Source organism: Haemorhous mexicanus, chromosome 4 (genome assembly GCF_027477595.1).
Source record: "Haemorhous mexicanus isolate bHaeMex1 chromosome 4, bHaeMex1.pri, whole genome shotgun sequence".
Classification (NCBI taxonomy): Eukaryota; Metazoa; Chordata; class Aves; order Passeriformes; family Fringillidae; genus Haemorhous; species Haemorhous mexicanus.
The window spans coordinates 77001335-77015011 of NC_082344.1; the positions used below are offsets into that span (position 1 = coordinate 77001335).

The 13677-nt window shown below is 50.0% G+C and overlaps 1 protein-coding gene across 2 annotated transcripts in view; it reads right to left on the bottom strand.

Moving 5' to 3' along the window:
* The window catches only part of SFXN5 (sideroflexin 5), a 97321-nt gene that overhangs the window by 29951 nt on the left and 53693 nt on the right, over positions 1–13677 (bottom strand). For both annotated transcript variants that reach the window (XM_059845568.1, XM_059845569.1), the window contains exons 9-10: positions 9758–9873; positions 6434–6519 (exon numbers count right to left, since the gene is read on the bottom strand). In XM_059845568.1, the coding sequence (XP_059701551.1) occupies positions 6434–6519; positions 9758–9873 (202 nt within the window). The remainder of the gene's footprint in view (positions 1–6433; positions 6520–9757; positions 9874–13677) is intronic.

Consider the following 13677-nt stretch of genomic DNA (forward strand, 5'->3'; position numbering starts at 1 on the left):
ATTTCCCTGGTGCTGCTGATTCAGCTCAGCCAGAGCAGCTCTGCAGCGCTGATCCAGCCCGGGAGCATCCTGGTTGGATGGGATTTACAGGAAAGCAGCCCTGGGAACTGCTGCAGGAGGAGGATCTGGAGGTGAAGAAGAGCAGAAATGCTCCTCTTCCATGGACACAACTGTGCTGCTCCCATCTCTCCCTCAGCTCCTGCCTCTGCCAGCAGCTCCGGCTTTGCCTCTTGCACAGACACTGCCCAGCCAGCTCCAAGGCCTTCTCCAGTGCATCCTGACATTCCCGAGCTCTTGGAACCTTCTCAGTGCCTCAGACCCTCTGGAAGGTCTTCTCTGAGGGGCACAGAGGAGGTTTGAGACAGGACAAGGATGTGAGAAGAGCTCAGGTTCCTCAGTCTGCACTCAGAGGTCCCCAAAGTGTCCCCAGCAGACGCTGGTGGTGGACTGAGCTCCTCCAACTCTTGGCCAGACCACAGGAGCCAAAACTTTGGGCTCTCTGAGCCCAGAGCTCAGGCTGAGGCTGCACTTGGGGCTGGCCTGCCCCACGCCAAGCAGCTGCAGCTCTGCAGGGAGCTGCTGGAGAAGCCTTGCAGGGTGGCTGGGAGCAGACAGCTCCATCTCCCAGACTCCATCCTAACAACCAAACAAAGGACTCAGAAGGGGCTGAATAAAGGGAATAAAGGGAGATGGGGGTGAAGAGCCCAACTTCCCGCAGTGGCTGCTGCTGTCCCCACACCTGTGTGACACAGAGGCTCCACAGAATCCCCACTGCCTGTCACCCTCACACACCTCCCCAGTGACATCTCCCCAAAGCTGCCGGTGCAGATATTATTTATAAAACCTCAATGAGAATACATCTGCAGCAATAACTGACACCGTGTTCCCTGCGTGGCATATGCAGGCTGAAAATAAACATTGATTCTATATGTTCACTGCTCCAGCAGAGTCCAAGCAGCAGGAAATGCATGAAACATGGGCAAGAGCGGTGGGAGGGAACATGGAATCACTTGGAGAGCAGAGAGGCGGCCCCGGGAGTTAAAATACACAGCAGGCAAAGAGAAGAGAGGAGCCAAGAGAGCTGAAAAAAATGGCACAAGAGACGAGAGAGGCAGCTGGGGGAGTTAAAACATGCAGATGGAGAGATGGCTGGGAGAGAGGGAAGACCTGGATGCGAGCGGAGAGACGGCGACCGGGAACTGGCCACTTAAAATAAACTTTGGGAGCAGCGAGGCGGGGAGGATTCCTGGGCTCTGACACCTGCTGGGGGCAGGGGCTGGGCCCTGGAGGGGTGGGGGTCCCACCCAGGTGAGCACCATCACCCACCTGCACCTGGGATCTCACCGGGCACGGGAATCGTCCCCTCCTTGCCACGTCCCAAAATCAAACTGCTCGGAGGAGTCACTCCCTTCCTTCCCCACAATCCAAATGCAAATGAGGAATTGCTCCCTTCTCCCCCATAATCCCAAATGTAAATCCATTGGAGGAATTGTTCCTTCCTTCCCCACAATCCCAAATGCAAATCCATTGGAAGAATTGTTTCTTCCTTCCCCACAATCCCAAATTGAAAATACTCAGAGGAATTCCTCCCTTCCTTCCCCACAATCCCAAATGTAAATCCATTGGAAGAATTGTTCCTTCCTTCCCCACAATCCCAAATTCAAAATACTCAGAGGAATCTCTCCCTTCCTTCCCCACAATCCCAAATGTAAATCCATTGGAGGAATTGTTCCTTCCTTCCCCACAATCCCAAATGTAAATTCATTGGAGGAATTGTTCCTTCCTTCCCCACAATCCCAAATGTAAATTCATTGGAGGAATTGTTCCTTCCTTCCCCACAATCCCAAATTCAAAATACTCAGAGGAATTCCTCCCTTCCTTCCTCACTTTCCCAAATGTAAATCCATTGGAAGAATCATCCCCTACTTCCCACAATCCCAAATGTAAATCCATTGGAGGAATTGTTCCTTCCTTCCCCACAATTCCAAATTCAAAGGACTTGTAGGAATCGTTCCCTCCTTCCCACAATCCCAAATGCAAATCCATTGGAGGAATTGTTCCTTCCTTCCCCACAATCCCAAATTCACAATTCTTGTAGGAATCTCTCCCTTCCTTCCCCACAATCCCAAATGTAAATCCATTGGAGGAATTGTTCCTTCCTTCCCCACAATCTCAAATTCAAAATACTCAGAGGAATTCCTCCCTTCCTTCCTCACTTTCCCAAATGTAAATCCATTGGAAGAATCATCCCCTACTTCCCACAATCCCAAATGTAAATCCATTAGAGGAATTGTTCCTTCCTTCCCCACAATTCCAAATTCAAAGGACTTGTAGGAATCGTTCCCTCCTTCCCACAATCCCAAATGTAAATCCATTGGAGGAATCTCTCCCTTCCTTCCCCACAATCCCAAATGCAAATCCATTGGAAGAATTGTTCCTTCCTTCCCCACAATCCCAAATGTAAATCCATTGGAGGAATTGTTCCTTCCTTCCCCACAATCCCAAATGTAAATCCATTGGAGGAATTGTTCCTTCTTTCCCCACAATCCCAAATTCACAATTCTTGTAGGAATCTCTCCCTTCCTTCCCCACAATCCCAAATGTAAATCCATTGGAAGAACCATCTCCTCCTTCCCATATCCCAAATGTAACCCCTCTGGAGGATCCATTTGTGGCTCCTGATCCCAGCTCTGCAGAGTGACACCTTCATCCTTCCCATTTACAGCCCCTCTAGGGATTTCTATAAATAAATGGATAATGCCCGCCTCGGTCTCACTCCTGTTAAAACCACCCTCCTCAACCTCAAATCCCACTAAATATATCAAGTTAGACCTTCCCCAAACGCTCCAAAGGGGTTTTTTCCCCCCAAAATGAGCTCTCAGCTCCGAGTGAGCCCTTTAGGAACATTTTAAGACCCGTGAGTTTCCCTCAGCTCCCTGAGGCACAGACAGGGACACTGCCCGTGTCCCAGGCTGCTCCAGAGCTGCCACCAGCTCCAGCAGCACGGCCAAGCCCCAGCTCACTCCCCATCCCTGCTGCTCCTCACTCCCAGCCTTCCAGGAACCCGAGGATATCTGATGGAAAATGCAGCAGGCACAAAGCTCCGGGCACAATTCAGGCAGGCAAAAGCAGAGCCCGGATATTTTTATACCCACGGAATTTTGTGGCAGAGAGAAGGAAAATTTTCTCTCACAAACGTGAATTAAAGCTTTCAATAAGTTAAAATGATGATTTCTTTGGGGTTTTTTTTTTTTTGAGGGCAATCTCCTGTAAGTTCCCAGATAAAATCAGTTTTAGAAAGGCCTGCACTGAGCACAGGTGCATTCAGCAAAACCTGTATCCATCCAAGGATTTATGATGCCCCTGAGGACAAAGAAGTGATTTACTGGTTTGATTTTGCTGCAAAGGATGGAGCAAATTTCACCACCAGTTGCATTTTCTCCCCAGGTGCCAATCCAATTTTACTGCCAGGTTTATTTCAGCCTGGGGATGGCTCAGGATGCGCCCTCAGTGTGTCCTGCTGGAGACAATAATTTATAAATTAGAGAGGAGCAATTTTCTACAAATTTCTCCCAATTTTTTGCACATCAAGGGTTATATCTGTGCATCCTCAGCAATCAAATCATTTGAAGCAATAAAATAATTAGTCCTGAGTGTCGAATTTTTTGGATGGTTAAATGGGAAGCAGTTAAACCAGTGGGAACACACAAAACCACCTCAGTGCAAAGCCTCAGTTCTACACACGACTTGGAGTAAGCCCTGAGTAAATTACTCCAGAGTAAGTTACTCCAGAGTAAGGCACAGCCACTCCCAGGCACATTCCCAGCAGATCCTGCAGGACAGTCCTGGCTTTGTGGGTGACAAAGGGACTTGGAGCAGGGAAGAGGCTGCAGAGGTTTTGTCCAGAAGGAGAATGAAATAAAATTAAAATGTTTTACACAAAACTGGGGGGGTTGGAATCTGCTTCTCCTTGGAATTAGATGGTCTTTGAGGTCTCTTCCTACCCAAGCAATTCCATGATTCCATGATAATCTCTCTGAACACCAGCCAAGCCCTCTTAATCTCTAATGTTTCCTCAAAATCGGGGGCAGTGAGTTTTGCACTGAATTCAGGGGTTTTGTCTCACACTGGCCTTCCCCCACGGGTTATTCAAACCTCTGGGCTCTCGGGGTGGGTTAAAACAATCACGTCACTCTAAAACCTCAACAAGCTGGACACTGGTCCTAAACGATGGAAATGATGGAAGTGATTGTCCTAAATGTGGGAATTTCATATGCAAAAACATCTATCAGGTGCATGAAGTGTGAGGGGACCTTGTGGCTCTGCACAAGGAGGGGACAGGAGGGGACAGCTGGGGGGTCGGGCTGTGCTCCAGGGAACAGGGACAGGAGCAGAGGGAACGGCCCCAGGGAGGGTTTGGGATGGATTTGGGGAAATTCCTTCATGGAAAGGGTTGTTAAGCACTGGAAGGGGCTGGAGTTGCCCTCCCTGGGGGGATTTCAAAGCCTGTGGGAAATGGATTTATAGCAAATTCTCCCATGGTGTGCATCTGTATGCAAACTTTGAGATAAGAAATGCTGACTTAGAAATGCCACGGAATAAGAGAGAAATTGTTGAGAGAGAGATTAAGTTTCAAAAGATAACCTTACAAAAAAGATTAGCCACTTTAGAGAAACAGTACTATAAAAGATACATTGTAGTAAAACCCACCAGGGGAAATTTCAAATGATTGTCTTCAAATAATTATCTTTACAACACAGTGGAGCTAAAGCTAATAAGCCAAGAAACACTTGTTGTGTATTGTAATTAAGAAACAGCTCCTGATTGTAATGACATAACTTATTCCATCTGTATCATCTCACCCTTCACGTGAGACTGAAAATCAAACAAAAGTTCTTAAAACCCATCTCTAAACCAGAACAAAACAACCCAACAAAAGCCCTGTGGCACTTGGGGACATGGTGGCAGTGCTGGGGTGGTTGGGCTGGATGACCTTGGAGGACATTTCCAACCCAAACCATTCCATGATCCCATAAAATGCCTGGACTCAGTGACCTTGGAGGCCCTTTCCAACCCAAACCATTCCATGATCCCATAAAATGCCTGGACTAGAGGACCTTGGAGGCCCTTTCCAACCATTCCATGATCCCATAAAATGCCTGGACTCAGTGACCAAGGAGGACCTTTCCAACCCAAACCATTCCATGATCCCATAAAACGCCTGGACTGGATGACCTTAGAGGACATTTCCAACCCAAACCATTCCAGGATCCCATAAAATGACTGGACTCAGTGACCTTGGAGGCCCTTTCCAACCCAAACCATTCCAGGATCCCATAAAATGACTGGACTCAGTGACCTTGGAGGCCCTTTCCAACCCAAACCATTCCATGATCCCATAAAATGCCTGGACTCAGTGACCTTGGAGGACCTTTCCAGCCCAAACCATTTCACGATCCCATAAAATGCCTGGACTCAGTGACCTTGGAGGCCCTTTCCAACCCAAACCATTCCATGATCCCATAAAATGGTTGGGCTGGATGACCTTGGAGGCCCTTTCCAGCCCAAATTATTCCACAATCCCATAAAATGGTTGGGCTGGATGACCTTGGAGGATCTTTCCAGCCCAAACCATTCCATGATCCCATAAAATGCCTGGACTCAGTGACCTTGGAGGACCTTTCCAACCCAGACCATTCCAGGATCCCATAAAATGGTTGGGCTGGATGACCTTGGAGGCCCTTTCCAACCCAAACCATTCCATGATCCCATAAAATGCTTGGACTCAGTGACCTTGGAGGCCCTTTCCAACCCAAACCATTCCATGATCCCATAAAATGCCTGGACTCAGTGACCTTGGAGGCCCTTTCCAACCCAAACCATTCCATGATCCCATAAAATGGTTGGGCTGGATGACCTTGGAGGCCCTTTCCAACCCAAACCATTCCATGATCCCATAAAATGTCTGGACTCAGTGACCTTGGAAGACCTTTCCAACCATTCCATGATCCCATAAAATGCCTGGACTCAGTGACCTTGGAGGCCCTTTCCAACCATTCCATGATCCCATAAAATGCTTGGACTTGATGACCTTAGAGGACCTTTCCAACCATTCCATGATCCCATAAAATGCCTGGACTCAGTGACCTTGGAGGCCCTTTCCAACCCAGACCATTCCATGATCCCATAAAATGCCTGGACTCAGTGACCTTGGAGGCCCTTTCCAGCCCAAACCATTCCATGATCCCATAAAATGCCTGGACTCAGTGACCTTGGAGGCCCTTTCCAACCCAAACCATTCCATGATCCCATAAAATGCCTGGACTCAGTGACCTTGGAGGACCTTTCCAACCCAGACCATTCCACAATCCCATAAAATATCCATGCCTGGCACGCTCTGAGGCCCTCCCCTCCCTCGCCCTGGCAGACTCACTTCTCCAGCACGGACATGATGATGGGAGGTAGAACCAGTATAGGCATGGGCAGGACCACTCTGGTCAGGGCTGTTTCCAGCAGGGCCTGTGGAGCAAACACAAACAAACACATCCAGACATCCCAAACCAACCAGGACCGACCTGCCAGGCTCAGGGTGGCTCTGCTGATGGCACTGAACTGTCCCCCAGAGTCTGCAGCAGCTGACAAACCTCAAAGCAGTAGGGAATTGGAAAATCGTGCCCAGACAATGATTCCCCAAGCTCACTTCAAAGGTAGGCCCAGCTGTCATGGATGGAGGGTCAAAATGCCAAGCAAAGCGACTTGGATACTTTTTGATGCAGAAAACACCTGGGTTTGTCATCAGTTATCCCATCTGAGTGGAGCCAGAGCTTGGCCAGAGCCCGGACTCCAACTGGTGGCTGTCACCAATGTCACTGGTGGGAATGAGATGGGAATCACCAATGGGAATGAGAGCAATGTCACCAGTGTCACTGGTGGGAATGAGATGGGAATCACCGATGGGAATGAGAGCAATGTCACCAATGTCACTGATGGGAATGAGATGGGAATCACCAATGGGAATGAGAGCAATGTCACCTGTGTTACTGGTGGGAATGAGATGGGAATCACCGATGGGAATGAGAGCAATGTCACCAGTGTCACTGATGGGAATGAGATGGGAATCACCGATGGGAATGAGAGCAATGTCACCTGTGTTACTGGTGGGAATGAGATGGGAATCACCGATGGGAATGAGAGCAATGTCACCAGTGTCACTGATGGGAATGAGATGGGAATCACCGATGGGAATGAGAGCAATGTCACCTGTGTCACTGATGGGAATGAGATGGGAATCACCAATGGGAATGAGAGCAATGTCACCAATGTCACTGGTGGGAATGAGATGGGAATCACCAATGGGAATGAGAGCAATGTCACCTGTGTTACTGGTGGGAATGAGATGGGAATCACCGATGAGAAATGTGGGGGAAACCTTGTAGGGGAAATGCTGTGGGGGAGATGTTGTAGGGAAATGTAGGAGGGAAATGTTGGAGTAGAAATGTTGTAAGGAGATGTGGAAGAAATGTTGTAGGTGAAATGTAGGGAAATGTTGTACGGGAGATGTTGTAGAGGAAATGTTGTAGGGGAAATGTTGTAGGAGAGACATTGGGGAGGAAATGTTGTAGGTGAAATGTTGGAGGGAAATGTTGTAGGGAAATGGAGGAGGAATGTTGTAGGGAAATGTTGGAGGGAAATGGAGGAGGAATGTTGTAGGGGAAATGTTGTAGGGGAAATGTTGTAGGGGAAATGTTGTAGGGGAAATGTTGTAGGGGAAATGTTGGAGGGAAATATTGGAGGGAAATATTGGAGGGGAAATGTTGGAGGGAAATGTTGGAGGGAAATGTTGTAGGGAAATGTTGTAGGGAAATGTTGTAGGGGAAATGTTGGAGGGGAAATGTTGGAGGGAAATGTTGGAGGGGAAATGTTGGAGGGAAATGTTGTAGGAGAGACATTGGGGAGGAAATGTAGGTGAAATGTTGTAGGGAAATGTTGGAGGGGAAACTTTGTAGGGGAAATGTTGTAGGGGAGACATTGTGGAGGAAATGTTGTAGGGAAATGTTGGAGGTGAAATGTTGTAGGGAAATGCTGTAGGGAAATGCTGTAGGGAAATGTTGGAGGAAGTGGAGGGGAGATGTTGGAGGGGAGATGTTGTAGGGAGATGTTGTAGAGAAATGTAGGGGAGATGATAGAGGGAAATATCCCATCGTGGGCCAAGCAGCACTTTCAGCCCTTCCTGCCTGAGCTGAGCTTTGATCTCACTCTGTGCTGGGGATGCAGCTCCTTGCTGCTGCTCCAGGAATCGTTTTCCATCACTGCTAGTTCATTCCCTGCAGGGATTTGGGACATGCAGGGCTCTCCTCTCCCTGGAAACCCCAACCATGGAGCTACATTGGGCCTCCACGATTCTTCCTTCCTCACCAGAAGGAGCAACCAAAGCAGGGTTTGGATTTACTGAGGCCCAGAGATCTCCCAGGGCCTGGAGGGGCTCCAGGAGAGCTGGAGAGGGACTGGGGACAAGGGACAGAGGGGCAGGAGCCAGGGAATGGCTCCCACTGGGAAAGGGGAGATTGGGCTGGGATCTTGGTAAGGAATTGCTGGCTGGGAGGGTGGGCAGGGGCTGGGTTGGAATTCCCAGATTTGCTGTGGCTGCCCCTGGATCCCTGGCAGTGCCCAAGGCCAGGCTGGATCCACCTGGGGCAGTGGGAGGTGTCCCTGCCATGGATGGGGTGGCACTGGATGGAATTTAGGGTCCCTTCCACCCAAAGCATTCCAGGATTTTATCTCACAGGGACATCTAGGTCACAACAAACCCTCACACAGGGACAGCTGTGTCACACAGAGGATCTGCCACGTTTCACATGACAAAAACCAGGATTAGCCTATCCAGGAAGAAGAGCTGGGATTGGATGGCAGCTGAGCAGAAGTTCCCAGAACTCCCAAATTTTACATTTAAGCTCCACCTACACTGCTCTCACAGTGCCTTCACTCTTCATCTTCATTTTCTCTTTCAACCATCAGTACAGAGAGGGGAAAGCGGGTCCTGGAGCCAGTGAATGGAAGTGAGGAAAACTGGCTCCAAGAAGTGTCTCAGAGCCCTTCACCAGATTGTTTTAATCCCCCTGTTAACCAACAATATGGAGAGCTATTCGAGATCTCCCCGTTCCTGCCGAGGACTGCAGAGCTGTACATTAATTGCTGTCTCTGGAGTGCCTTGGACAGAAGGAGGGAGGGAAATGCCAAGCATTATATTATTAACTCCTGTGCCTGGGCGTGTGCTCAGCACAGCTCCACATCTCAGTCAGAGCCCACTTGGAAACAACAGCTCAGGGGGTGCTCAGGAGCCAGAGCTGCACCCAGGGATGGAAAAGGAGCAGTTCCAGGCAGGTGGCACAGAGTGGGTGACAGGGAAAGCAAACCAGCTGTTCACGAGGTTAAAAACATCTGGCTGTCCTCAGCCAGCTCTGGGTGGCAGTTTTTGAAAAGGGTTGAAAAGCTGCTCAGCCCCGAGCCTGAGTCCTCCTCATTTGGGAAAAGGTGTGAGGGATCTTTGCTGGGTGTTCCACAAGGAATTCCCGTGGAAGCACCAGGCACAGGATCTGTCCTGCCACTGCGCCCTTCCAAACCACCAGGGCCAGCCCCAAATTTCCGTGTGCTCTGCATCTCCTCCCTTCCCAGCTGCCAAAGCCATGGTTCCAGAGGCTGTGGGATGTGCTGGGCCTGGAATCAGCTGTGGCCCAGCCCTCCCAGCTCCAGTACTCACGTGTTTGGCAGCAACTCGGGAAGAGCCGACGATGTTCCCGTTAGTGTCCAACACATCGATTCCTTCCTCCAGCTCCGTGTGCCTCATCAGGACCACGTTGCAGATGTTGGCACTGGCTGAGGAGGAGAAACCAGGAGGATCAGCCCTGCTCAATCCCCTCTGTTTGCCCTGACAGCCCTCCAGATCTCCTCCCCTCAATCTGCTGAGGTGAATTCTTCTGATCCCCAAAAAAAGATAGGATTCTCAAGGAGAAATAATAACCTTTTTTATTCCTCTGGGGCAATAAAGGTAAATAGGCCTACAGGAAGGTCTAGTGCAAGCTGTCCTTGCCTGTGCTTGGAACTAGATGGTCTTTAGGTCCTTTCCAGCCCAAACCATTCCATGATTTCACACACTTTAGGGGAAAAATGGCTCCGTGCACCATCTGACCCCTCCTCCTTGCCCAGCCTGTGGCTTTTGAGGCCTCAAGGTGACCCCAAATTCTGTTTAAGTCTGACCAAGAGCTGGGCTTGAGCACCCCGTGCAGCCCCTCCCCTCACTCAGGCACTTCCCAACTTCTCCCAGAGAAAAGCTGCTCATTCCCACAAAACTTTTGGGCTGATCAAGTGGCATTTTCCAGCACCCCCCACACCACATTTCCCTGCAAACTTTCCACCCAGAACTGAGACAAACCCACTGTTGCTGCAAGTACCAGTGCCTTCCAAAAATGTGTTTCTGCACTGCTTGATGGGTTAATATTCGCTAATTAATCTCAATTCATGTCATATAACAAATGTCTAATTTTTTGAGGGTGGTGGGTGGGTGAGCCCTCTCTGAAGGCAGCTCTGTGCAATCAGGGATGATTTGTGGTGACAAATGCTCCTTCCACTCGAGAGGGAGAGGAACACACACACACGCACACTCTGTCTCTCTCTTTAATATTCCAACTACCAGACCACTCTTCCCATCTATCAAAATATCTGTGTTCCCAACCCTTCAGCTCCTGAATCCCAGAGAAAAAACAAAACAAGGCCTTTCATTTAGAGAAAGTTTAGCCCCTGCTTTTTTTTCATTTTTAACACTCGCACGCCCCGTCCTTCTCGCTGTCAATCAAAACCAAGCAGATCAAAGAGCCCAGCAGAGCTGCTCTGGCCAGGGACGCCCTGGCACAGAGTTCCTGACAGACTGGGGATGGGGTGGCCAGCCCTGACGCTCCCAAGATGCTTTTCCAAGGCTCTGGATTCCCTGCCCTGCTCCCAGAGCCAAAAGCTGCTTCCGTGGTTTGTCTGAGACGAGGCGCTCACGTAGCCGCTCCCCTTCTGCTTTCTGAGAGAGCAGAAACGCTGCTAATTATGGCTAAACTTGGATTGCATGGATGTCTCCAATGCACCAGGCTGGGGGGGCAGGAATGAATAAATATATGTGCAGACAAAGTCATCTGCAGGATTTGGGAAGGAATTGTGGTAATGGAAACTGTGGCTGTGAAAGCGCTCTGAGGAAACCGGGCTCGGGCTCCAAGCCCAGGCAGCACCCCACTCCTGGGTGTTTGTAGGGATTCTTTCTATCCCAGGGTGCTTTCCACGCTCTAAATCTGTCCTTGGGCATCACCTAAACACAACCATTTTAACCACACACACACACAAAAAAGCCCAAGGAGAAGAACTTCTCCCTTCTCTCCAGTGAGGATCTTTCCATCAGCTTTAATTTCCTTCAGATCAGGGTTGGGATGGGATTTTTGGGGTTTTCTGAGATTTTTTAGCCATGAACATCTCCAGTTTAATGCACACCCTCATGAGTGACACCCTGGCCCTGAGGCCAGCTGTTCACACCCAGTTCTGGGGAAGAAAAGGGTGAGTTGGGGCCCTTGGATTCCCCTGGGCACCGAGATCCTTCCCCTGCTCACCTCTGAGAAAGGATCCAGCCCCTCCCTGCTCAAACTCAGGCTCCAAGACCTCCTTCCCTTCCCTGCTTTTCCATGGAACCCCTTCAGCCCCCGAGGATGCCCCAGCCCTGATCCCAAACCCCTTTTCCAGCAGGGCAGCCCCTGGCTCTGCAGGGCCTTGGCTGCTCCTCCAGGAGCTGCTCCCCTGGCTTGGTTTCCTGGATCCAACCCCTGGTCCTGGGTGGGATTTTTTGGATGATTTGAGGTTTTCAGCTGGAAAATTAACCTTGGAAGGGGGTGAGGGCAGGGCCTGACCCAGCAGCACTGGTGGCAAAGTGTCCTCCAGGCAGAGCTGCTGCAGGTGGGCATTCCCTGATGGTGCAAACACAACCTTCACGTGGCCTGGAGAAGACACAGACCTCTCTGAGGGCTCCAAGACCTTCCCCAGCACCCACCCAAAGCTCTGTGGAGTCCTCAGGAACATCCCTGCTGGAGGCTGGGCTGCCTTCCAGCCCAGCAGCAGCTGCCCCTCTCCCATGGTAACTTGGGATGGGATCCTGAAGCTTGGATGATGTCCCCCCAGGTTTCCAGCTGCCCCCTACCAGCACAGCTCTGGAGGTCAGTGCAGAGCAGGGCAATGAAGGGACGAGGAAAACTCTCTAATTTCACAGAATCACAGAATTATTGAGGCTGAAAAGGATCTCTAAGATCATCAAGTCCAACCATCACTGCCAAATCCACCACCCCATCCCTGAGCACCACGTCTGTGGGGTTTTTGGAGCAAGAGCTTTGCTCCAGTGTTTGGCTTTTCATGTAGAAATGGAGAATTTCTGCCTTTCTGCTGGGGGCTGGAGGCTCAAAAGGAATTGGGAGACACATCTTAATGCCCAGGTCTGCAAACCACAAACCAGCAATTAGTGGGAGGATCCCTGATGTCCTGGCTCATAACAGAGCAAGACAAATAAAACATTAGCTGGGGAATTAATTACAGGCTAAACAAATTAATTACGGGTCCTCAATCAATGCCAACACAAACACCTTGGTGTGAAAGCAGATCAGCCCTGCAGCAAGGATTTCCTGCCTGTCTTTGACCCAAACCCCCCTCAGAGCTGCCTCCTGGGGCTGGAACTCATCCCTCCTGCTCTCCTGGTTGTAAAAGCCCAAGGAAAGCTGAATGCCCCTAAAACAAATCCCAGAAAAGTCCCAACAATGCCCAGAGACCCCTGGTGTACAAGGAAAATGCTCAGTGCAACCCCCAGAGCACAATCCCTGTCCCCTCTGCTCTGCAGGCAGGGCAGGCAGCTGCTCTTGTGGCAGAAAAGGGGAAAAAAATCCAGCAATTCAGGAATTGAGGGCTGGAGGGACACAACAACCAATTTTCTGCTAAAAAAGGAGCAGAAAGGCCAGAGAAAGTGAGAGCAGCACACAGGTAAAGGGGCTCAGGAGAGCTCTGAGGATGTGGCACAGCAAAGGAAAAATCAAAAGGAAAATTTGGCATTACATGGCTGAAAAAGGAACCTGGAACAGGGAGCAAACCCCATTTTTTGGTGATTTTGCACTTTCTCTGTAAATAAACAGGCTTACACAAAAATCACCCAAAGCCACTGGTGATTTCTTCAGGGCTGAAATAACTCAGCAAGTGCTGGAGGCTGGAAGCACAGGGCACAGCAAAGGCTGAGTGCAGGGCATCCCTGCCCTCAGACACAGGGCTGATAAAACCCCAATGAAACGCTCCACCGAGCCAGGAGCAGCCTCAGCTCTGCACACACTGGGGCTGCTCCTGATCAGTGGCTCTCAGAAATCTGCACATTCAGAGCAGAACCATTTCTCTGCATCTTACTGTAAAATAACCACAGTGCTGCTGCTCATTTGAGGATTTGACACGGCTCAGCCCAGATCCTGCACATGAAATGCTCTCAGGTTGGAATGGCTGAGGATCACTCGATACTGATCACTCCTGAAGCTGCTTCAGAGTGCAAAGTGCAGCTGAAAAGCCTGAGGAGCTGCCTCCACCAGCAGCTCTGCAGCATTTTTCTGCCCAAATCCTGCTTTGCAGAGT